This window comes from Balaenoptera physalus, assembly GCF_965194825.1.
Source record: "Balaenoptera physalus genome assembly, chromosome: 7".
In the NCBI taxonomy this organism is placed as follows: domain Eukaryota; kingdom Metazoa; phylum Chordata; class Mammalia; order Artiodactyla; family Balaenopteridae; genus Balaenoptera; species Balaenoptera physalus.
This window is the reverse complement of record NC_138886.1, coordinates 48,475,707-48,502,267: the sequence shown is the minus strand read 5'-3', so window position 1 is coordinate 48,502,267 and position 26,561 is coordinate 48,475,707. Positions and strand designations below refer to the sequence as shown.

Genomic DNA, 26,561 nt, shown 5'->3' with positions numbered 1-26,561 from the left:
ATAAATTCCTTGCCTAAAAACTGGAGATAATAATACCTCATTAAAGATTAAATGACAAGATATAAATCATGCATCATGGTTTCTAGCCACCATAATAACTCAATAAAAATTAATTTTCCTCCCCTTTCCCTAGGTTTATCCATACATTTTTTGCTATTGTTATTATTTTTTTAATATGTTTACATGTGAAATTTAACATCACGTTACTCAGCAGGGAGATGAAAACTATAATACAGTAAGATACAACTATACACCCAACAGAATGGCTAAACTTTAAAAGAAAGATAGACAATGCTAATTTTGGTGAGAATATGCAGCAACTGAAACTCTCACATATTGTGTAAAAGGGAGTATAAAATGGTATGACCATCTTGAAAAACTCTTTGGCAGTTTCTAGTAAGGTCAAATATATGCCTACACTATAACCCAGCAACTCCAATCTTAGTATATAGCCAACACAAATGAGTGCATAGGTTCACAAGAATGTTTACAGCACCTTTATCCATAGGAACTCAAAGTGGGAAAGAACCCAAATGTCCGTTAACAAGAAAAAGGATAAACCAGTTATAGTATTCATACAATGTGATATTACACAGAATGATAGACAAAACAAAATGGATGAATATCAGAAACACTATGTCGAGTGGAAGAAACCAGACACAAGAGTACACACTGTATGATTCCACTTATCCAAAATTCTAAGTCAGGCAAAACTAATATAGAGTGATAAAAGCTTGACAGTGGTTACCTTGGGTAGTGCTGGTTGTAATGGTATTAACTGGGAAAGAGCACCAAGAATTCTTTGGAGTGATGTAAACTAATATGCCTTGATAAGGGTAGTGCTCATACAGGTGATTATATTTCCAAAAAATTATTGAGCTTAGAATGAAAACTCATGAATTTTACTGTATGTAAGTTTACCTCAACTTTACAAAGTCTTCTTGATGATGTTCAACTGTTCACTTGAGTAGTTCACCTGGTAGAGGCTTTTACAGGATGATGGAGGATGACTGAAATCCCAGAGAAGTCAGTTTAGATTTAAACAGTCTTGATGTCCAGAGTTCACTTGTTTGCTAAATGGGGACACATCTGAAGGCACACCTACTCCCTCTACTCAGTGATATGCCGTTATTGACAACTACACAGTAAGCTCATTATCCCCTGTGCCTAACATTTTATAGCTGTCCAGAGCAAAAGAAAGATGTTCTGTGTTGTAGCTTTTGTTTACTATAATTTTCATAAGGCCATTATCACTCTCGATGAAGACACTTTAAAATGTATAAAACAGGACAAAACATTTCTCCATGATGAGGCAAAGTGAGTTTGCCAGGGGCACAAAAAAAAGGAAGAAGGAAAAGAAAAATGAAGAGCTCTCCTACAGTGTAACACTCTTAATAGAGCATCCTGCAGCTGCTGAACAATTCCTACATTTAATGATTAATGAATCTGAGTTCGTCTCTGCATTTGCGCAGCTGGGGGCAGTGGTACTATCTACAGAGCTTCTTTGAGGCAGAGGGTGAGGAGGTGGCAGCTTGCACTTCAATGTGAGCAGCCTAAACTGGGCAGACTGTCAAGTGAGTACGAGCTGTACACGCCAGAGCAATATAAATACACCCCACACCCACCACCAGAAGTAGTCCCTTAGCTACACGGCACTCTTTTTGGCCCACTTCTCTCCATGACAATCCCTTTACACTTGATACTTCAGCTTCCCTCATGGGAGTGCTCTCCATGAGCTATACTCTCCAGGATCGCCTTGCCTTTGTACATGCCACTCTATTTATCTGGAATATTCTTTCCACCCAACTTCCCATAGGTATCTCTTTCAATATTCAGTTCAGGAGTTACCTTTTCTAGTACCTTCCAGGCTATTATTTGGTGCCCCTTATCTATGTTCACCAATTATCAAACCACAGTATCCCTTCCAATTTGCTTGTCTGTCTCCCTAACTTCATTTTATCTCCTTTTGATGGGGAGCCTAGTTATTCTTCATCTCTGAATTTCTAATACCTTTTCACATTTCTGACATATAGCAATAGATAATTGTAGAATGAATAAGAGTGTGAAGAATGAATAAATGAATGGGGAGAAAAGCTAATTTTATATTCCTGTTTTGATTTGTGAATTGATTGCTGTACACCTAGAAACAAAACAATACTCACTTTGACAGCATTAAATATCTATGAACTTTTCCCGTTCACACAAACACTGAGGAAAACAGGAATATTCTGACTAAAACACTAATCTCTCAGACTGAATTCCTTTAGCATGGTTAATTTTTTAAAAACATAAAACTTTTCTCATATCTAGTTCACCATCACGTTACTGCTTCTAAACAATGTGCTATTTTGCTTTTCTCAGGGATATACATTTGGGATGGTGCAATTTCATTCAGTCAGAAGAGCTGACAAACCCCATTAAAAGCTCCATAGGACCTTTCAGCAGTGGTGAAACCATGAAAAATGGGAGAACTCAAGGAGGCATTTAAGGGGACATTGGAGCCCATCATGCCATCTTGTAGTGGACTCTAAAAAGCATTTCTTCTTTTTCTTCTTGATTCTAATGGAGGAGAGCCTACTATTTTCCCTGGTTCTCTAAGCCCCTTCCTCAGAAATATTGTCTTTATAGTACACCTAAAATCAGGTTCTATAATTGGAATCCACTTCCTCCTGTTACATATTAGCAAAAAGGTGCAGATTGTTTATCTGCACTTGCAGAATGAAACTTTAGTTTTGGATCGCTTGCTGTAACTTTTGGGCCTGGATGGCTTCCAGAAACATTAAGCTATTGTGTGTGTAGGGGATTCATGCTAATTGAATTAGTGAAGCATTGTGCCTATATCCTTGCTAAGAGAATCTGCCCCTGCCCACATCACCTACTAGAAGAATGTGTCTAGGTGGCCATATTTATATCAGGTGATTCAATTTCCTTGACCAAAGATATGTAGGCAAGGATGGATATCTGACCAAACCTGAGTCAGGGAGATTCCTTAGGAGAATGGGAGAGACAAATTGGTAAGATGTAAGGAATGCAACAGCAAGATCATATAGAACTGCACACTGTGGCAAGTATGAGAGAAATATAGAGTGATAGAGGAAGCTAGTCTACAAAGAAAAGTGGGAATACAGAATAGATGGGCTAAGAGAAGCCAAAATGAGAGATTCTAGGGCCCCATTACAGTGAAGCTTGGGTCCCTGTGTTGTCGGGATGTATTTCCATTCCAGTTGCTAGATATCCCAGAGATTAGCCTTAGAAGAAGATCTTTATTTAAGTTAGCATGAGTGGATTTCTGTTATTTGCAAGCAAAGTACAGTTGACCCTTGAACAATAATACAGGAGTTAGGGGCAATGACTCTCCACACAGTTGAAAATCCACATGTAACTTTAAAGCCAGCCGTCTATATCCACAGTTCCACATCTCTGAATTCAACCAACCTCAGATCATGTGGTACTGCAGTATATATTTACTGAAAAAAAAATCCACATATAAATGGACCTGCACAGTTCAAGCCCATGTTGTTACATCTAAAATAATAACTTTAACTGCAACAATGATCTATGCAATGGCCAACTTTATGTGTCAACCTGTCTAGGCCACCGTGCTCTGATATTTGGCCAAACATTATTGTGGATATTTCTGTAAGGGTGTGTTTGGCTGAGACTTACATTTAAATCAGTGCTATTTGAGTAAAGCAGATTGCCCCCCATAATGTGAGTGGGCTTCATGTAGTTGGTTGAAGGCCTGAATAGAACAAAAGGCTGACCCTCCCCCAAACAGGACGGAATTCTCCAGAAGACTGACTTTGAAATTCATCGGCAACATCAGTGATTCCTGGTTCTACAGAAGACTGCCTTTGGACTAAAACTGCAGGCCTTTCCTGAGTCTCCAGCCTGCCAGTGTCCATCATCAGATTTTGGACTTGCCAAGCTTCCACAATCATGTAAGCCAATTCCTTAAAATAAATCTTTTTATTCATACACACACACACACACACACACACAAATGCTTCTGTTTCTTTGGAGAACCCTAACTAATACAACCTACAATAACTACAAAGTGTAATTAGCTGCACGTGAATAGTATGTATTCCCTAAACCTAAATTATTACAAAAGACATCTTGAATTTTGTTCATTTGCACTGCACCATTTCTGTTTTATTAGGCTGGAAGGGAGGAACTCATATTAACTGAATACTGGCTATAGAGTATGCCGACACCAAACATATTAATTTCTGAACATAAAGCAATATTTTTATTTAATTTATAATTAAGGAAATTAAAATTTGGAGAAGTTTTCCTATTTTGTCAATGATAATTTTGAGAATATGCCATTTAATTATTTTGGTAGCAAGTACCCAAATGATCTGCTTGTGTGTATTATCAATGCATGAGTAACGCTATCATCTAGCTGGGTTTCAGATGCAGAGAGAGTGAAGGTGGTGGGGATGGGGCAGATGTAAGAAGCGTGCAACAGAGGGAATTCTGAGCTCGGGAACAGCAAAGTCCAATGATGTGGGTAACCTAGGTGGGTCAATTCTTCAGCTCGAAAGAGGGATAGCCGTGTTTTCTATACTTGTGTCACAGGGTTGCTATGAAGTTCAGTTTGTTTGATGTAAAGCAAAGAACTCTGTAAACTGAAAAGGACTTTTTAAATGTTAAGTTTTAATATCATTTCACTTGTAGTCTCTGCACCTTTCAAAATAGTTTGTGAATAATGACATCTTCTGAAGGACAGAGACATTCAGATTGCTGGAGATAGAAAACAAGCATTCCCTACTAACATTTACTAAATGTGAGCTACATCACGAGACAGTAAGTCTACTCCACACCGCTCTCCAGTGAGCATGAGATAACATTATTATAATAAATGATTTACTCTCAGCTCTTTCAAATATCAAACTAATTTTAAAATAAACAGGAGCATGAAATGGCTTTCTATTATTATGAATTAATCCAAGAATATTAGAGCTATAAGGGAACTTAACAATCATCTCATGATTGGCAAACTGCACTCCACAGGCCAACTACCACCTGCCCTCTGTTTGTGTATAGCCGATAAACTAACAATAGTTTTTACATTTAAAACTGGTTGAAAAAATGAAAATAAGAATAATATTTCATGACATGTGACAATTACATGAAATTCAAATTTCAATCTGTCTTAGTCTGTTCAGGCCGTTATAACAAAATACCACAGACTGGGCAGGTTATAAACAGCAGAAATTTATTGCTCACAATTCTGGAGGCTGGAAGCTCAAGATCAGGGTTCTACCATGGTCAGGGTAGGGCCCTCTTCTAGGCACAGACTTCTCTTTGCTGGAAGGGGATAGCGAGCTCTCTGGAGCCTCTTTTACAAGGCACCAATACCATTCATAAGGTTTCCACCCTCATGACTGAAGTACCTCCCGAATGCCCCACCTACTTATACCATCACCTTTGGGGTTAGGATTTCAATATATGGACTTTCAGCACATGAACACTCAGACCATAGCACAGTGTTCATAAGTAAGTTTAACTGGAACACAACTACATTCATTTGTTATGTATTGTATGTGGCTGCTTTCTCAAACTACAATGGCAAAGCTGAACAGTTGTGACAGACAGGGTAACTATATGACCCACAAAGCCACTTTACCATCTGGCCTTTTATAGAAAAAGTTTGCCAACCCTTATCTAACCCAATCCTGTCATTCTACAGAGGAGAAAACTAAAGATAAAACTACTTACTCTAGGTAACTCAGCTAGGATATTAATTAATCAGAATTAGGGCTAAAACCTAGTATTTCTGTCCATTTGATCATGCTCAATTTAATGTTTAAAAATTAGCTTTAATTATACTCATCTTTAAATTATGTAGCCTCCTTGTGCTAATTACTAGATTTATCTCAGAATCTTTGCTCACATAAGCTAACATTATACAAAAAATTCATCTTGATGAAGTAAAATATTTTCTTCATTTATTCACTGAAATGAATTTTATATTGTATTATTCTTAAATAGTTCTAAGTAGAAGTTACTGTAGAATAAAATAATGGTAAAAATTAAATATTTTGCTTAACACATCAATCAACTGACACATGCTCTGCTTGTAATTCATAAAGCAGTAATATATGGAAATTCAAACACTTTCAGAGAAACTGGCCACATTCAATTTTCTTACAAGAGATGATTGACAATAAGATGAGAAAATAATCCCTTAGCCTTTCTGTGTTTAGTGACTAGAACTTGACCAGCTAATTTCCCAAATGTAACTTGGGATGTAAATGTAAATGTAAATTTCAGTCTTTTATAAAATGAAAAAGGAAGTGTGTCTAAAGTTAAAACATCCCTTTTACATCACTAGGATGTATCTGTTGGGTTTCCAGTGTAATCAATTACCTACCCTCCATCTTTAAGAGGAAATGTTTAAAGCAGTGCTTCTCAACTGGGGATGATTTTGCCCCCAAAAGGAGATTTGACCATGTGTGTAGACATTTTTGGTTGTCACAATGGGATAAACTAAAACTTCTATTTTATACCAGTTATCCGTGATACCTGATATAATAAAATATTTCTATCCATGATACCTGATACAGTTAAATAACCTAATGCTAACAGAAACACAAATCCTAAGCCACATTTGCCTTTAAATGAAAATGACAAAATACTTCAATATAATTGTCTACATAATTATCTCTAGACATTAGCCAATGGCATATTTAAAGATTAAAGCAAGAATAGCCTGAGTTTAACAGTGTAGTTTTTCTTCTAATAGTACTTTCTCTAATTCACAGTGTAACCCAGCCAACATTATTGAAAGTAACATATTAAAGTCTCTTAGATCACTAAATTAAGGAATGCCCTTTCTCCAACATAAGCAATAGATGAAGTAATTTCAATCTCTCACTTTCACTTTCAGTAAATATTTTGAAAGCAGACATCTGGTGCTACCTACTTACAGTTTCTTCCTTGAGTACATATTTTACTATGCATCACTTTTACTGAGTAATAATTATTAGTTCAATTCCCTAACTAATCTTCCAATTTGGGGAACATATGAAGTATATCAACTCAAGCTCAAAGTATCCTTTAATTAGACAAAAATGCCAAGACCCTATAATACCATTTGGTTCTTCTAAGCAGTGGCTTCAGAGCACTGCATCAAGAGCATAGTTATCCACGCTCTCCAACATTTACCTATTCATCTAGCACCCCAATTATCCCGTGCTCTCTGCTAAATGATGTACACAGGAAGTTGTCTAAGATATGGTTCCTAATTTTAAGAAGCTCTTCAGAATGAGGTGAAAGAGCTAATAATGCTACAACATGCTAAAAGCAAAGACAGAAATACCCACTGATTTTTATGAATTTTTTTAAGAATAAAAGAAGAGCCTAATCTAGCTTTAGAGATTCAGGAAATTTTTCTTGAACTCATCCAACTCACTTGAGTTGAGTATTAAAATATGGGCAGGAGTCAGGTAGGAGAAGATGTGGTTCAGATATTCCAGGCAATGGAAATAGCTTGTGCAAAAAGCCCAGCTAAAAGGAATTTCATGATTTGAGAAAGGGAAAAACAAAGTATAAAGGCAGAGAAGTAGGCAGAGGACAGATCACAGAGGGTCTTATATACCAATCCAAGGAGTTTAGGATTTTATTCTACAAGAAATGTCAAACATGGCAGTATCCTGGTCTTACCTGCATTTTAAGTGGACCATTCTGGTGGCTGTGGAAAGGATCAATTTGAAGTAGACAGCTGTAGTATTTTGGGCCCAAGAAAAAGAGAGACTGGTCTTGGGAACTAGGAATAGACAGAAGCGGGTGGATCAGAGACATATGTATGAGACTACGTGGCAGAACTGATTGGCTGATTATGTAAGGGATGAGAGCAAACAAAGCAAAAGGCATAAGCCCAAGTTTACCAGTTTGGGCAACCTGGTGAATGGGTGATTCTAGCAATTGGGAGAAAACAGAGGAAAAGGAGCAGGTGTGAGGGAGCTTGCTTATTTCAGCAATGGCTGAATGATTAGGGCAGAAGTTAGACTCAGTCAGACTTAACAACAGGCAGTCTTGGACCACACTTTGAGAAACACTCCTTCCTTCCTTCCTTCCTTCTATCTATCTATCTATTTATCTATCTATCTATCTATCTATCTTTCTATTTGTCTATCACCTATCTATCATCTAACTGTCACCTATCTGTCTGTCTCTCTATATATTAAACTTAGAAATTCTTTAATTATTTGGGGGAAAAGAAGCAAAAGTTATCAATGCTATCCCTAAACTTCAAATTTCTATGCATGTGCCCCTGAAAATGGAAGTAGAGAAGAGCCAATGGCTGGAACAAAATTCCCAAATGCTTTAAACATAAATTATATGTGAGACAAATGTAAAAATTAAATATCTCCCTCTTAGAGGTTTTGTTATACCTGCCCCCACCTTACCCAAGCAATTATAGCTTTGTATCTTTCTCACATGCTCAGGAGCCAAGAAAATTTTGTTCAGCTCAATTTTCCACATTTAATATTTAATACCAGGCATCATTTTAAAAAAATCAAATATAAAATTAATTTTGAGTTTGAACATGCTTTTTCAAATGAAAGCCCTGGATGTTCCATTCCTCCCCCTCCCTGTCCAGAATCTCTTCCTTAGTTTTTGAAGGATGTAGGGTAGAGCAGACAGGGGGCAGGGGTGCGGGTATTATCTCTACTAATATAGTCATCAGTTATGGCTGCTTTGGCCTTGGTCCCGAAGTGAACTGACCACTGCTCAGTTGGTACTATCACATACTACTGGAATCTAAGGGACATGCACTTGAGTGACCACTGCAATTCCAAGTACCATCATAAGGAAGTTTAAAGGGGGCATAAGCAGGATGCTCCAGAATCTTGACGATGGACACTACCTTTGGGAGCTCTGGTTCACAATCATGCCTCTATATAAATTCAGTAGGATAGAAAAATCTAAAATTGTATGTCATTGCCTGAAAAACATCATGAAAATAATACACAGAGAAATCTCAAATAGATAAACGAAAAAGATAAAGAATAGGGACAAACATTCCTTCACTTTATGATGTTATATCATCTACAAACCAAAACGGGGCAGCTGAACTCAATTACTTCTCTATATAAATGATCTTTCATGATTAAAAATTTTGAAAACCCATGAACTGTTCACTTAAAACCCTTTGCTCCCACTGTTAACTAACACATAATCTGTTCTGCCCAGATGCCAGCAAAAGAGAGAGGGCATTTAATTGAGTTTCCCTCCAGCTCAGTTGAATCTACGGCAGTTTTTCTCAGCGTGCGGTCCTTCTAAGGGGTGTTCATACCAGAATCACTGAGAGAGCTTGTTAAAATGAAAATTCCTGGGCCGACAACCTACCTACTGAGTCAGCACCCCCAAGGGGTGGACATGAATATCTGCTTTGCTCACAAGCTCCCCAAGTGATTCCTAAGCATTCTTAGCATATCATGTATCATTCACATGTTCCTTCACTCATTTATTTTTCAATAAACATTTACGGAATACTTTCTGTGAGCCACAGTCTTTAAAACTCTTTTTCATGTTAGCTAATGGAATGGAGAAAGGATATGATCTAGTTGTCCGCAGATGAGCTTGGAGCCAGTTGAGATTATACCAACAGACTGAGAGAGGGGGAGGATGTAAAGCCACTGCTGGAGAGGCAGTGTTCCTGCCACCCCCCACGCCTCCCCACCTGCCCCCTGCACGAAGTCATCTACAGGGAAGGCAAAACCCTTTTCCTTGACACAGACCTTGCCCCATTTTACTGTGACTCCACAAGTCATCCCAGAACCAGATGGCCCTGAGCTTGGACATCCCAGCTATGCCCTTCCTCATTCTTCAGTGACCACACACTTTCATTCTTTACTCCACAATGGTGGGCATCAGAAGACAGAGCTCTCCAGAGAGACAGGTTTCTTGTTGCCTCAGGAATTTCCTTCAGGCTGCCCGAGGAACATTTCACAAAAAGGCAAATCACATGGTCACTGTTCAGCAGTCTGAGTTGAAGCCACCACTTGAAACACACCAGACAGATTTTGTCTCTCCTGGGTTTTAGTTTGGGCACATTTTCTTTTCTTTTTCTTATTTTCTTAAAGGGAATCTGAGGCTGGCATGCTGAGATGGAAAGACAGAAGTTTCTTTATTAGTAGCCCTTAAAATTTGCCTAACCACACACTGCATTTTCCTAAAAGCAATTTATTCTTCAAGTTTCCCATCTTTAAGGTGCTTAGTGGAATTGATCCATAACAAGTTCCCTGACCTCACTTACCACCATTCATGAACATGTCTAGATATAATAGGTGTATGTTTCCTCTCTTCCTGTGGGAACTTAATGGCTACTCACCAGCATGTGGTTTAGGAGTGCCTTGTCCTGGCTAAGGAAAAGCTCTGGTATATTAATATTATTCTACCTGCCATGTAAAGATTCAGAATTTTAGATGTGAAAAGAAGACATTAAAAGTAATAAATTTAACACACAAATTGAAATGAATCTCAACATAATTGTTTTCTAAGAGTTTGAGACCAGCAAAGGGAAGTCAGTTTCTGGAATGCCTGGCATCAACTGGAGAAGACAGACCCAACTTATTTTGTCATCAGGATCTTGCTATGATTCAGAGACAATACAATGGACATTGGTTACCATGACATGAAATTATAGGAGTAGAAAACATTGGTACTTGGGCAGAATTTGTGATCTGGTAGCCTAACTTGATCACTGCTCTTTCAATTATTTCTCTTGTGTCATACCCAGTTCACCTTCATTTATCCCTCTTTGCATAATAACATAAAAGAGGGAAAGGAGGGGAAAAAATGAAATGAAACTCTGAGCTTTTTTGACTGGATTTCAAAAAATTGGGAATTTACTATGCATTGTTTTATAAGAGCAAAAAAAAAAACAATCTAAGAAAACTAGAAGTGATATTTCTGATTGTATATTACTTAATCAAAGAGTTCTGCTATCAGGCATCCAATGGGGCTCTTACTCATCAATGACATGAAGTTACATGCCTTACTTTTGTCTCAGTCCCACTAGAATTAGTAACTGGCATACCCTTTCTAGCTCACCAAAGAACCACCAATCAAGAAGCTCTGTCTTTCCTTCTCAGGACCTTGATTCTCAGACACTGGAACCACCACCACTGGGACCATCAGACAGCAAAGTAGGATATCTGAAGGTATCCTAAATTCTTTCTTCCACCACAACTAATCGATTTAACAAGTCCCTATTTATTTTACCTTCATTACTTTTGCCTTAGCCCTGGTCCTCATGAATTCTTCAGGCCTCTAATTTAATCTCTCAGCTTCCAATCCTACCATCTCCCATCCACTCTAGACACTACAGCCAAAGCAATCTATTTAATAGCTGAATCTAGCAGTCGCTTCTTTGCTAAGACCCCTTTAATGGCCCTCCCTCGTTTTCAGGATCATTGTCAACTGCCTTGGCTTAGCAGACAAGGCCCCTTATGATCTAAACTCTGCTGACTGTTCTAGTCCTTCCAGTTTAATGTTCAATCCAGCTTAGCTACTTTTAGCCTCAATAGACTCTGTTCTTCCAGGCCCACAGAGCATGGCAGCCTTCACCACAAGGAATCATAGCATTGAATCTAAGTCAAGACCTAAACTCTTCATTTTAAAGAGAAGGACACCAAGTTACAGAGAGGTTAAGTAATTTCCCAAGGTCACACAGGTGATTAGGAACATGAAGGAATTAGGACCCAGTGTTTAGGCCTAACTGTCCAAAGTACAATTTCTTTAATCTCTTTCTGACATTACTCAAAGTGGCAAAGTCATACTCTTTCTTTGAAAATCATAAAATGATACAGACCATTTGGTCCTCATTAAGAAACTGGCTTAAACATGTGTATCCAAAGTCTGTTACAAGTGCAGAGTTTCCTTTTCCCCAAAGCAATCCATTTTTCAGAAGCCCCTTTACTAAGTCTACCAAGATGTCAATACAAAGAAAGCTCTCTGCTCTGGAGAGGGTGTGGAGAAAAGGGAACACTCTTGCACTGTTGGTGGGAATGTAAATGGATACAGCCACTATGGAGAACAGTATGGAGGTTCCTTAAAAAACTAAAAATAGAACTATCATACGACCCAGCAATCCCACTACTGGGCATATACCCTGAGAAAACCATAATTCAAAAAGAGTCACGTATCAAAATGTTCACAGCAGCTCTATTTACAATAGCCAGGACATGGAAGCAACCTAAGTGTCCATCAACAGATGAATGGATAAAGAAGATGTGGCACATATATACAGTGGAATATTACTCAGCCATAAAAGGAAACAAAATGGAGTTATTTGTAGTGAGGTGGATGGAGTTAGAGTCTGTCATACAGAGTGAAGTAAGTCAGAAAGAGAAAAACAAATACAGTATGCTAACACATATATATGGAATCTAAAGGGGAAAAAAAAAAAAAAAGGTCATGAAGAACCTAGTGGCAAGATGGGAATAAAGACACAGACCTACTAGAGAATGGACTTGAGGATATGGGGAGGGGGAAGGGTAAGATGTGACAAAGTGAGAGAGTGGCATGGACATATATACACTACCAAACGTAAAATACCTAGCTAGTGGGAAGCAACCGCATAGCACAGGGAGATCAGCTCTGTGCTTTGTGACCACCTAGAGGGGTGGGATAGGGCGGGTGGGAGGGAGGGAGATGCAAGAGGGAAGAGATATGGGAACATATGTATATGTATAACTGATTCACTTTGTTATAAAGCAGAAACTAACACACCATTGTAAAGCACTTATACTCCAATAAAGATGTTTAAAAAAAAAAAAAAAAAAGCTCTCTGCTCTAAAATTAATATTCAAATTCAACAGAAGTAACCAAAATAAAATCTCCTAAATAAAACAACGTCAGAGACAGACCTTATAATGAATATAAAATATGCTAAGAACATTCTATCACTGAAATAAATTAGACTTTTGGAGATTAATAGTAAGATGAAATCTTGAAACACATGAGAATGAAGCAAATGACAACTGAAGAGAAACATTTTGGTAAGGGTCCCATTTGAAATGTATCCGTTTGAAAACAGCCTCTGACTTTTGGCTATCATGGTCATGTGCCTGTCCAAAAATTCATTTTCAAATGATATTTCCGAATGCAATCCCAAATTCAAAATGTGAGTTGGCTGGCATGTTCAAAATTTTCTCTGAGACGGACAAAACAACAAATGAGATGTTTTCAGAAGGAATAATAAGTATATTCCAACACTCATTGGGTTTAATTCATGCTTCAGATGCTGGCCTTCCCCTTCTAATTCTTTAGTATCCTGTTTTCATCAGGAAATGGGAAATACAGGAAACAGGATTATGAAGCCATTTCTAAACATTAGCATGGTACTGAAGTAAGTTAGCAAAGAAACACACATTTTCAAGGAAAGGATAGGGAGGGAAATTGGCTTGAGCCCTGTCTGTCAGAAACGGTGAGCCATCTGAGTTTAGTTAAATCTAATCATGCCATCATGTCCTAAACTGCATTTACTGACAAGTCAGGGCATTGGAAAGGGCATATCACACCAGAAAAAGCTTGAAAGAGGAACAAACAACACCTATTGAATAGGAGAACTGGGTTTATTCACTTACAATTTCAATAGACAACAGAGAATCCATCCGTTATACTAACACGGTTGTGGTAGTGTGGGGGACAGAATAAGAGACTGAGAGAGGAGGAGGAGAGGAAGAGAACCAGCAGAAAGTACAGAAAGAACAGTAGGACTGCTGTTATTAAATATTTAATTTATAGACTAAACCAGGAAGAACACTGAGCAACAGTTGCAAATGATTACTCAGAAACTTCGATTTTACTCAAAATGTAAAAGCAGAGCAAGAATACACAGGGACTAGGAAAGCAAAGATAAGACAGCAACAATCTAGAGGGGAAAAAAATTACATGGCATTGATATCCAGAATGTTGATAATACAATAACTCATATACAGAAGCAGCTTTTATTTCTTTCCAAATATTGCTGAAAGAATTTGGTAGCACTTTTTTTTCTAGTTTGAAATGTGCTCAATATCTGAAGTCTCCTAGGATAGGTATAATCTTTCAAAAAATACAGATGTCATTTGGAAAGAAAGTTCTCAGGTAAAACAAATCCTATCTTTCAGATATTGAGAGAATTGGAAGGATACTCATGAATGCACTTTATTAGAATGAATTGTTATAAAGCACCATGTTAATAAACCATGGTAAGACTGAGCTGTATGCCAACCATGGTATTGGTGTAGTATTGACAATGTCTGCTGGTATATAGCATGGATGGTACTTTCAGCTAAAAAAGATGAGAGCTCTTCTAAAAATAAGTAATGTACCTCAAAGAGATGCTTCTCTGCTGGTTTTGTGACTAGCAAATGAAAAATAACATTTCCATTAAAAAAATGAGAGTATTAATGAATAATATATTGAAGGTGGTATACACACACTTGTTTAAAAAATCATTATGTAAGTTAAAAAGCATTACTTTGGGGTAAAGCCAATGAATGATTTAACTGAAAAATGTTTCTTATTGCACATGGCATTGTTAAAGTCAATTTTCTCAGTCATAGTTAGGTTTGACAAGACACTCTTCGCCCCAGACCCTGGATTCAGGAGTAATTCTGGAAGAAAATTTACATTTGTTTGTTAGTTCCCTGGCCTCATTCTTTTTCATGCCCTATCACGCATGTTGTTCCAATACAGCAAAAGCCCTTATATCCAAGGAAGCTTCTCTCCCACCCTCAAACCTGCTTTTCCTCCAAAATACTCTTTTAGGGAAGCAAACCACCATCATAACAACAACATGAGAGGTGTTTGAACGGTACGTGAGGGTAGCCTTTGAGAAAGTTAATCTCAGTTTGTGCTGAACAGAATAAAGGAAACTCAGACAAGGTAATACTCCACTGTAAGAAGCCACTTAGCTGTACAGAACTAATGGTCCACATCAAATCTGACCCAACTAGAACACAGCCTCAGAAAAAAAAAAAATGTTGCAAGCGTAATTTATTCAGGGTTAACTTATTAATCCTCTATTGTGACACTGGACTCAAGGTCCAGTGGTCATTATATCACAGTATCATATTAATATGGAAAAGAGAATTAAGAACTTCACCTTGCCTTTTTAACTCCACATGGATGTGGGAGGAACATCCAGAGATATGCACTTTTCCCAAATAAGTATTACCACATTCTCTTTTCTGAGGGAAAATACTTGTTTTCTGCACCTTTTAAATTTTACTTGTATTTCCTTCCCTACAAGGCAGATGATGAAGATGAATTATTATGAAGTTGTAGGGAATTTCTCAGTATCTTTAATGTATTTGCTTCTAGAAAGAGGAGTGCTGCAGACACCAGGTAGCATCCTAGCTCAGGTATAGTTCTTTTGTGTAACTCAGCTAGAGAGAAAGCTAGAGGCACACACTCGGTATATATTTAACAATACTTTCCCACTACCGACTTCACTTAAGAGACTAAAATTATCATGGCTTTAAAAAAAAAAAAGTCACCAAAAAAGTCACAGTCTGATGAGGCTTGTTCTTTGTCTTTATCTGAGAGACCACCTAAGGACACAGGGCTTTTAAACTAATAAGGAGAATCCTTTGTTCTCCCAGGTTCCATTTAAAGGAAAACTGGGTCGAAAGGCTTCCCCAGGGAGGGAAAAGAATCCAGGAGCCAAACACAGGGGAGTAAGAGATTTCACTCCCACCACTGTTCCCACCCTCCCAAAGAAGTTAATTAATTCTATTTTAGGGATTTTGGGGGTGGGGAGCACTCAGGCAGCCCATTCTATACCACCACAATCTCATTCTCAAATGTGGCTCAGACCATCCTCCCTCCCTGACACCATGGGGTGAGGGGCGTTTAGAACCTCTCTCCAGCCATGGGCAACAGAGCCAGTACTACAAGGCATCTATACTCCCCAAAAGGTGTGTCCCAGCCCAAGTGCAAAGTTGGGTATTTAGACCTGCAAAGCACAATGAGAGGCATTCAAAGCAGCAAGTTACAGTACCTTAAGAAGTCTGACAGATGGGAGAAAGGCTGCGTGGCACAGCTTCCGGATGGTCCAGTTTAGGGGTCGAGGAGCATCAGTTTGATTCATGACCTCGTCCAAATTCCACCGGGAAAACCAGAAGTCGCAAACCTGAGCAGTGCCTAGAAAATAAACGGTCCCCCACAGCCCTGGCATCCCATGGTCATCTCCACACCTGAGAATTCCATCAGGGCAGAGGCTTCCTGCAACTTGGGAGACTAGTCAAGTGGCGTTGCCTGAGCCACTGAACCTTCTTAAGAAAGCCACCTCCCCTCTCCCTGCAGCCGTGCTCATGCATACCAAATGTGGCTGAATGGAGGCACACTGCCTGCTGCTTCGGGGAGGGGATGCACGGTTTTGAAGGAGAGGGACAGCCTGCACGGAACAGCCAGCGGTCGGAGTCAGAGCAGCCTGCTCAGAATGTGTGCTCCCTCTCCTACTCTCCTCCCAGTAAACGCAGGTCAGGCATTGGGGGAAAACCCTGGCCATTTGTTCTGCTCACTTGGTTTGGGGGGGAGCCAGGAGGAGAGCAAAAGGGAACATCAATAAAGCCAGAACAGGGAACTTGCACTTTCTGGTACAAAGCATCTCTGAGGGGCTGGAAACTGGCACAGGGGGGAGGGGCTAGGACACAGAAGGAAAAGGGAATGCCTCCGAATGATAAGATAAACACTTTTGATTTATGTGACAATAGATTGAGAGCTACTGTAAAATGGATTTACAATAAAAGGGATCTCTGTCAGTTCTGGGTTTTTTATTAACTGTGATTGACAGTCCTCACCCTGATGTATACATTATATAGATTAGAGGAGGCAGACAGCAGAGAGAGAAGCAAACTAACACACACAGAGGGAGCGGTGAGTTATTCCTTTCATAGAAAGCAGTGTAAACTAATGTGTCTTTGGCTTACCTTTTAGAAACAGCAGTTTCTAAATTGGGGGTTATCCCATCCTGAAAAGCCACTTGATACTCTATCTGCAACAAAAGTTTAACCCTTAAGGTGCCACATGGAAGGAATGCTTTCTATAAAAGATGGAGTTTCCTGAATTGGGGATACCCACCCCCACCATTTCCTAAGGGAAGCTTTAAGAGAGAGTTGCTGCATTGGTGTGAATAGTCTTTAGGGCTCCTGTGGTGAGAAAGCACAAAGGGGAACTCTTCCAGTTGAAGGCAGTGAGGTGGCTGGGAAGAGGAAGTCACAAGCCCCACGTAAACGCCCCCATCCCGAGGAATCAGACGTCAGTGAGTGCAGTTGACTGACGGCTGCCCAGGAGAACCCTCACATCCTTAGAGCATTTCCATCTTATTCTTCCTCTTTATGTCCCTCCCTATGACTGTACTGATTTTCAATTTTGAATTAACTAGGAGAGAATGGTAAATCCCAGCTCCATGACTATTATGCATTCTGAAGCAGAAACGGGAGATGTGAGAGCAGATGTGATACACAGAGACCCTGCTGTAATTCAGAATTTGGAGCAACATGGATCCTCCCTGGAGTGTAATAAATACCTGACACACCACATTACAACTGTATTTCCCTCACAATGGTCCTGTGTTACAGATCTAAGGACACTAAGGATTTTTTTATAGAAAATCTAGTCCATGGGTAGAATCCAGACTACTGACTTGCCTTGTGTAATAAAATTCATGCATCTGATTTCCTTCTATTAACCAATATCACTTTATAGACCCCCCCCCACACACAGTTGGTTCACTATCTGCCACCATTCTATTTCCACCAAAGATTAAAGGCAGCTTAAAACAGTAACAGCTAACATGTCTGTCTGTATCAAGCATTGTGCTAGGCACTCTAAATGCATTATGTAAGTTCATGTCAACAATAACTCTATGTAGTACATGCTACTGTCATATCCACATTTCACAGATTGAGCGACTGAGGTCTTGAGAAATTCGTAATGAGTAATTGAGAATTAGTAATGACATAACTAATAAAACTGGGATTTAGACTGAAACCAGTCTACAAGACTATAAAGACAAGCTTTATCTTCTTTCCTATTTCTTTCATAGTTATGGCAGCCACAGCATTTAAGCTACTGCTTCAGCGTTCTGGTGATTTAACCCTACATAAGAGTTGAGCTAAAAGACCATGAAGAAAAAATGCTCAGCATCTGTTTCAAATTATTTCTTTGGTTTGACGTTGATATAGTAAATCCCATGAATTCTAGAATCAGGCTGCATGGTTCGAACTCTAATTCTGACCCTGGCCTTGGGCAACTTACCGGCCTACTCTGTGCCTTACAGTCCTCATCTGTAAAATGGAGATAAAAATGAAACCACACACCTAAGGCTGTGAAGACTAAGTCAGCTAAGAGATCAGTAAAGCACTTAGAACAACAGTGCCTGGCGTACACTGAGTCTCTTATACCATGATTTATCTTCCAGGTAGCAAGCACTGATGCTGAGGTGGGAACCTGCTGATGATCTCCTTAAGCATGCACAAGTATATACACTTTTAGTACCAGGTAATGAAGTCAAGCAAGGCAGATTAAACCTGACAGCTTCTTATATGAGTTACCATGAGATTAATAAATGGGGTAAAGAGAAAAGTGGGAAACTAAGACAGCAGTATGGATTTCCTCATGCTATACTGCAGAGTGGTATTCATCAGATTGCAAGATGTTGCCTTTGGTTAGGCTACCAGGCACCAACCTCCGTAAGCTATAAAATGCTATTAAGTGGTCGGTTAAAATGCTGAAACACTGCAGTTACCTCTCCCTTGCCCCCACTGTTCCTCACTGTTAAGGACCCCACAAAAAGGACAGCATCATTCTGAAAACACACAGCCTTTGATCCTCCTAGCCCCCTTAATTTTTACTGAATAACTTTGGTCAAAGAGAATAGTTTGGAACTCTGCGGAATGGAGAAGTAGGAGGATTCACAGCCCTCTATAATGGCAATTAGAGGAGACAGCACAAAACCTCTAGAGAATTGGAGACTACACCGCAAAAGAAGTAAAGATCAAAGAAGAATGACAGTGCGTGAGAGGAGGTTTTTCTTCCATTGTTGGAATAGTTTGGGCCACAATTGTTTGCTATCACAACATCTGAAGCAGTTCTCAGGATCCCGCCCTGCTTCAAGAAATGATATTTTCACATGGAATGATGTCTTCCTGGCTTTTAGAGAGGAGTCTAATGAGGAAAGAGCAGAGAGGAGCAAGCCCAGCCCCAGACGTCTGCATCTCATAAATCCAAAATGCCTGTTTACCAATTTTATGAATGTGGATGTTTACAAAGCTACACAATAAATACCAACAGACTTAAAAGCCTGACATGACCACATCAGCTTTCAGTATCCCCCAAAATAGCAAGCCCAGCACATCAAATCTCTGCTCTCCGAAGTCTGTCTTTGAACTAATTTTCTCCTATGCTATGTAAGCCCACTTCCCACTGATCATCTTTGTGTTTTACTTCCTGTCTTAATGATGCTAAATTTAGGAATTATGATAAGATTTGAGCTGTCTCAATGCTGATGACGAGCCACAGTACAGACAGGCTGCCTGCCTTCCTTTTGACAACCACATTCCCTCTCCTTAAAAAAATCATGGCATCCTCTACATAGCATTGCTCCACTTCGCACACTGTCTTCCCTTATATTTCTTAGATATACAAGGGGCTGATCCATGAAAACCTAAGAAAACAGAAAGGAAATGACACAGTATACGGGTGGTTCAGTGTTCCAAATCTGCCGCCTAAGATGTGTTTTTTAAAAAATGCTCCAATATAATTTTTCACAATGTTGTTAAAACACGGAAATTCATACGTATCTGACATTAACTGAACAGATATTTCGAGGCTCTCACAGTGAATGTAGTGTACCTAGTTCAGAAGGACGATACTCAAGCATCCCAGTGAAATAGCAGAAATCAGTCCAAGGGTAAGCCTTTGCAAGATAACTTCATTTGCCTTAATATTTTGTAATTTCAATATCATCACCCTATTTGTTGTGTTTGATAATTCATCACTTTTATCAGAACATTTGTGTTGTAAGCACTGGCAATTTATCATTTTTATCAAAAAACCATGCTTTTCCTCTTTCTTCGCTTTAACTGCGCTCAAATACAGCCATAAAATTTTTAGAAATTTTAGATCCTTCAACAATATTTTCTAAGGTATTAAATCTCTTTATAGATTCCATTGATACAGAACAGTTCTTAATTTGGTTTCAAATATGTTTTCCAAATAGATTAAATAATTTTTTTCTATACTTATTTTTCCCCTTTTGGTATCTTTTATAGATAACAGATTCTAACATACATTAAAATCTATTAAAACCCATGACTCACTCAGTTAAGTAGCTTAAACAACATTTATGCTGTATAAAATTAAAAGGTCTCAAAATTAGAATAGTTGTCTACTCCATTTCTCCCCGGCTCCTTGAGTGCTATCCCCACCTCTGCATGCAGTGGCAGGGAGCGGGTGTGTTTCTAAGGCACCCCATTCCATGGGTGGACAGCTCTAGTTGAGAGAAAGTTCTTCCTACAACTAAGATAAAATGTGTCTCCCTGGAACTTCCCAGTCGAGTTTCTCTTCCAGAGAATGTTCGCCAAAAGTATAAAGACAGGCAACAAGCTCCACTCAAACCTCTTCTCCATACTGGACATCTTGGACCTTTGATCCTTCTTCACATGATGGAGTATCGTTATGTAAAAACCCTCTTCATGGTTATAGTCAATATTATGTCATAGGGCACTTTAAATATAATGGTGTCTAATTCTCTTATGTCCCTTGAATTACTTCTCATAAAGGTCCTGTAGGGAGCTCTGAGGGCAAACTCACTAATAATGTAGTTTCTCTAAAAAATTTTCTTCATGAATTAATTAATTTACTCAACATACAGTTTAATAACTGACTCCCCCTCTCTCCCTAAGTGTGCCATATAGAACCTCTGTTACAAAGTGACCTCCACTGTATCTGAAGCCTGAAGTGCATGTAATTTCCTCTTTTTTGCCCCTGTAATGGAGGTAGTGATAAGCTCTGGCTAATGAGAAGCCATGTTATCTAGAAATGGGCAGGGATTGGTCTGTGTTTCCTTCTCCCTGTCTATTTGCTAGCTTTGCAGTCAGATTTAATTCAAACTCAAGTCTCACCTCTCACAGCTGTGTAGCCCTGGGCCGGTTAACCTCCCAGAGTCTTAGTTTCCATGTTGTAAAATGGGGTCCACAGCAGTTTCCACCTCAAGATGTTTGTGAAGATTAAAATCAATTGGCACAGTGCTTATATAGTAAACACACATTTAAGTGTAATTATGATGAATGATGATGATTATTGTTATCTCTTTCACTGGAAACACCGGCACAGTGCTTAAGAGCACAGGCCATACAGCCAATGGCCTGGATTTGAACCCCAGCTTTACCATTTCATGTAGCTTTGGGAAGTTTCTTAACCTTACCATGCTTTAGTTTTTTCATCTGTAACTTGGGGATAATACTACTACCTATGTCAAAGGAATATTGTGAAGTAATTAGCTAATATATGCAGAACCCTCAAAAGAGGAACCAGCACATCGTAAAAGCTCAAAAAATATTAGTAATTGATTATTAATAATATGAAGTCAAATGTACTGTCTTTCCCAAAGCTGCTGCTCTAGGAAAAGCAAAGCAAAACGCCTTCATTTCCTCCTTTGCTTGTTCCAGTAAGAGGATAAGCTTCAGAGAACACAGAAGAAAACCACACCTGCCTTTACTTATTGCTTTCCTCTCTGCAGCTGGGAGGGGATCATATATTCCACTAACAGAGTACAAAGCTTTAATATATAAAATGTTTCAATTGGAAAACATTAAGGTATATAAGCAGTTTCTGTTTCATCAAAAATAGAAATCACACACACACACACGTATAACAAGTATTCAAAGGCCAAGAGCTAAAATACATCCTCATGCAAGCTTTGAAACCCTAATACTTTCATTCACAAAGGGGATTGCTTTTTTGTACAATTCCGAAAATTTTAATGAGTCTATGGAGGCTTATTAAAACTACAGGAATTTGAGATGTGCATTTCTAAACCGCTTAATATTTGCATTCTTTTAATACTTGCAATGCTATTGATTACTGCAGATATTCTCTATTCTGAGCCTAGACATCTCACATACACACACACACACACACACACTCAAGTGCACCACACACAGAGAGAATACAGGTATTTTAGAGACTTCTCCATTATGAAAACCACAAATCTGGCCAACTTGGTACAAAACTTGTGAATGAACATCTTTTGGGAGGGAGATTTAAGCAGTGAATCTCCAATTACTGCCTGAATAAACTGTGTGAATTGGAGGGAAGCTCAATATTTCGTTGCTAACAGTGCAGCATAAGTCTGATCTTTTGCCTAACGCATGCTCAAATAAGATACAAGTTCAAGCTCATGCCTCACATATACCTTCTCAAACACCATCTGATGCCCACCCATGAGAGCAGAGAAACTGCCTGAGCTGCACACTCCACCTTGTGCATCTGGGCTTCTGACACTAATGGCTACCACTGTGTTGAACCATAAGGTGTGCTCACCTGGGAAACAGACATGCTGTGATCTGGAAAATCCTCAAAGCAGTAGATCTGCACAAAAGAGGATTTTAACAAAGAAAGCTAATGAAAACCATACTTGCTATCTACTTTTGTCAGCCTACCATAAAATGTATCACTGTTGATGCTTATTCTGATATCACATTTTTAACAACCATGAGCCTTTCATTTTTATTTTAATTAACAATAGTGGTGGGGATTACACGATTCTAGTTTTTGAGGGATTGGTCCAGTTTTTGTTTTGTTTGTTTTGCTTTTCTTATGAGGAGGCATAAAATCAATGCAAACATGGATTTCGAAATCAGGAAGAACTGGGTTTGAATCCACATTAAGTCATTGGGCAATTTATACAACTTTTATGAATCCTCATCTTTAAAATAAACATACTAGTTAATTATAATAATGTTAAGATGATGATTGACAACTTTGAGCACTTATTATATGCTAAAGTGTATTAATCCTTCTAAGTGCATAGCTCATTTAGTTTTCACAACAAACCTATGAGATTTGTAGCATTATTATCCTCATTTTACAGATGGGGAAATAGTCTCAGAAAACCAAAGACTCAAAAAAGTTAAGAAACTTGCAGTAAGTCATAATAAAAGAAATTTTCACATATTGAGATACAGGGAACTCACTCTGACTTATATATGAATTAATTTGAATTTTATGCTAACTAAAATAGTCTGTTTGTGGCCTATCAAACACACACTGTACATCTGCTTTAATGAAAGAAAAGCGCACATTGACCAGAAATAAAGAATGTCCATGTTAAAAATAAAGATTAAATGCCCCTCTTCCTAGAATGCCAACACTGGTACTCCTCTGATGATAAGGCTACCTTCCCAGGTGCCAAGGCCATACTGACTCACTGTGTACATGCTGGTCTGTTCTTTTTTTTTGAAACCCTGAAGAAATGTAACCCCTGAAGAAATGGTTAATGTTCTTTGTTCTGACAAGACATAAAACTGTACTGAAAACCCTGCTTCTCTGGAGCGGTTTCTCAGAGTAATCTGGGAAGCACGCTTCCAGGCTAGTCCTCAGTTTGGCTCAAATAAAACCCTTTCCTATTCTTATTACTGACTGTTTATTTATTATTTTTGTCAACAGTCACATGGGTAGTAAATGGACTTGAATCCAGGTCTATCTGATTCTATAATCTGTGCATCTGGTTCTATAATCTGTGCTGTTCACACTACACCACTACAATTAAAAACAAAAAGATTTATACAAGTTTTTGGTTGCATTCCAAAAGGAAGGTGGTATTTGATCACTGACACAATCTGAAAACAGAAAAAGTAACTTGAGCATCTAACCGTAACATAAGAATCCTGCAGAGCACAGGAGGACCAATGGTTCTCCCAATGGCTCTGGGTTTCTTTTCTTTGTTTTTTTAATTAATTAGTTTATTTTTATTTATTTATTTTTGGCTGCGTTGGGTCTTCGTTGCTCCACACAGGCTTTCCCTAGTTGTGGCAAGCAGGGGCTACTCTTTGTTGTGGTGCACAGGCTTCTCACGGTGGTGGCTTCTCTTGTTGCGGAGCACAGGCTCTAGGCATGCAGGTTTCAGTAGTTGTGGCTCACGGGCTCTAGAGCGCAGGCTCAGTAGTTGTGGTGCACAGGCTTAGCTGCTCCGCGGTATGTGGGATCTTCCCGGCTCTGGGTTTCTTATGTTCTTACTGCTAACATCCACATCCCTTCCCTACTCTCCTGTTCCATCTGGCTGGGGCAGCCTGTCCTGGGCTAGAAGCTCAGGTCTCTCCGGTGAGACAATGATTTCTCCTTAATCATTTGGTATGCCAATATTTTTAACACAAGGCCCAGGACACAGTATTTAAGAAGCGGAAAAATGAATTTTTCTGAAGGATTCACATGATTCTTGCCAATGTGGTCTAAGTTCTCCATATACTGAATATATATACATATACATATATGAACTCATTTAATTCTCATTACTATCCCACTTTTATCCCCACATGCATTTTCTAGATGAGAAAATGGAGGCACAGAAAGGTTAAATACTTATTCAAGTTCACACAGTAAGTTTCAGAGCCATGGTTTTAATTCAAATATAAACTTGAGATATTGTGTAATGTTTTATAATATATAAAATAAAAATAAAATCTATTTTTAAGGCAACAGAATTAGTTTCATATACTTTAGTTAGATAGCTCATAAAACCAGCAGTCTTCATGACTGAAAGACAATATTCTAGATACTTACTAGGGTAACAATAAGTTTCAATTACACAAAAAATACACTTGGCCTGATAACTATCACAGTAAGTAAATACCAAAGGTATCTGTGTAATCATATAAAATTATGGTGATTATTCAAAGTTACTTGACCCTCGTATGAAATGTACAAAAGCATCTGGGGAGAAAACAAAATAATATCAAAACTTTACTACTGACCCGAAGCTGTTAAACTAGAAAATTAGGTAGCAAAGAAAAATTTGACTTACAATAGCTTCTAAATTGGCTAATAAATCAGATTCCAACTGTTGTTATTCTAAATCTAGCCAAAGCCACCCACAGGAGCCTAAACAATACATGTGTTGGCATGGGGTATCTGGTTGACTGCATGGGACCCCCAGGTGTTCCTGGGAAGCCTTCCCCAATAAGGAAGTGGAGAGATGATAATAGAGGAAAGAACTATAATGTCCTATTGTACCTGAAATTATCTCAAAGCGAAAATCTTAAATTATTATTTTAGAAAATAGGTAGATAGGGACTTCCCTGGTGGCACAGTGGTTAAGAATCCGCCTGCTAATGCAGGGGACACGGGTTCTACCCCGGTCCAGGAAGATCCCACATGCCATGGAGCAACTAAGCCCGTGTGCCACAACTACTGAGCCTGCACTCTAGAGCTCACGAGCCACAACTACTGAGCCTGCGCACCACAACTACTGAAGCCCACATGCCCTAGGGCCTGTGAACCACAACTACTGAGCCCACACACCACAACTACTGAGCCCACACACCACAACTACTGAGCCCACACACCGCAACTACTGAAGCCCGTGCACTCCAGGGCCCGCGTGCCGCAACTACTGAGCCAACGTGCTGCAACTAGTGAAGCTCATGCACCTAGAGCCCGTTCTCCACAACAAGAGAAGCCACTGCAATGAGAAGCCCATGCACCGCAATGAAGAGTAGCCCCCACTCACCGCAACTAGAGAAAGCCCACACACAGCAATGAAGTCCCAAAACAGCCAAAAATAAATTTAAAAAAAAATTTTTTTAATAAATAAAAACAATAGTTACCATTAAAAAAAAACAAAAGAAAGTAGGTAGATAAAGCTTTAATATGTGTAAGTTTTCTTTGCATCTTAATTAAATTCTTTGCAATTAAACGGTTGGTTACAGATCAGATGAGAGAATGATCAGTTCGATTTTATGAAAACACTCAGGATTAAAACAGATTAAGGCACCCCCATGAGTAAAGCCATCCAGTTCTCCCCAGGGAGTTAGGACAGAGCCCAAAGTCTTCATCTCAGTCTGATTTGATCCTGCTTATTAACTCTCCGGCTTCAACTATGGACCTTTCCGTATTCATCGTGTGTCAGCCATATTGATTTTTTTTTTTAGTTCCTGTATTTCTTGTCACAGGGTATTTACACGTAGTGTTTCTTCTTCTCCTCCTAATGCTCTTTTCTCCAGCTCTTCCCAAGATTAGCTCCTTCTCATGCTTCAGGTCTTGCTTAAGTGTAGTCTCCCTGGAGATTCCTTTCTTGATTTCTCTAGCCTTACACTCCATCACCCATTGCAGTTTTTGCTTGAATTCTTTTTACTCTTATCAGAATTTGTAACTATTTAATGATTTATTTTTTGTCTTCGTCTCCTACTTGATTGTAATTTCTATTAGGACAATTACCAACTATATCCCAGGTCCTACAGAACGTCTAGAACATGATGGAAACTCAATCAAAATTTGGTGACTGTAGAATGAATAAATAATGAATGAATGACCTAGACATGTTCATTGTA

At 38.8% G+C, this 26,561-nt stretch overlaps 1 protein-coding gene across 10 annotated transcripts in view; it reads right to left on the bottom strand.

Annotated features, from left to right (window-relative positions):
• TRPM3 (transient receptor potential cation channel subfamily M member 3) overlaps positions 1-26,561 on the bottom strand; it is a 926,458-nt gene that overhangs the window by 492,988 nt on the left and 406,909 nt on the right. For 9 of the 10 annotated variants that reach the window (XM_082470807.1, XM_082470810.1, XM_082470816.1 and 6 more), the window contains exon 1: positions 16,010-25,362. The exons of the other annotated variant lie outside the window; for it this stretch is intronic. In XM_082470807.1, the coding sequence (XP_082326933.1) occupies positions 16,010-16,186 (177 nt within the window). In that variant the 5' untranslated portion in view covers positions 16,187-25,362. Of the gene's footprint in view, positions 1-16,009; positions 25,363-26,561 lie in introns of those variants that run through there. 10 annotated transcript variants of the gene reach the window in all.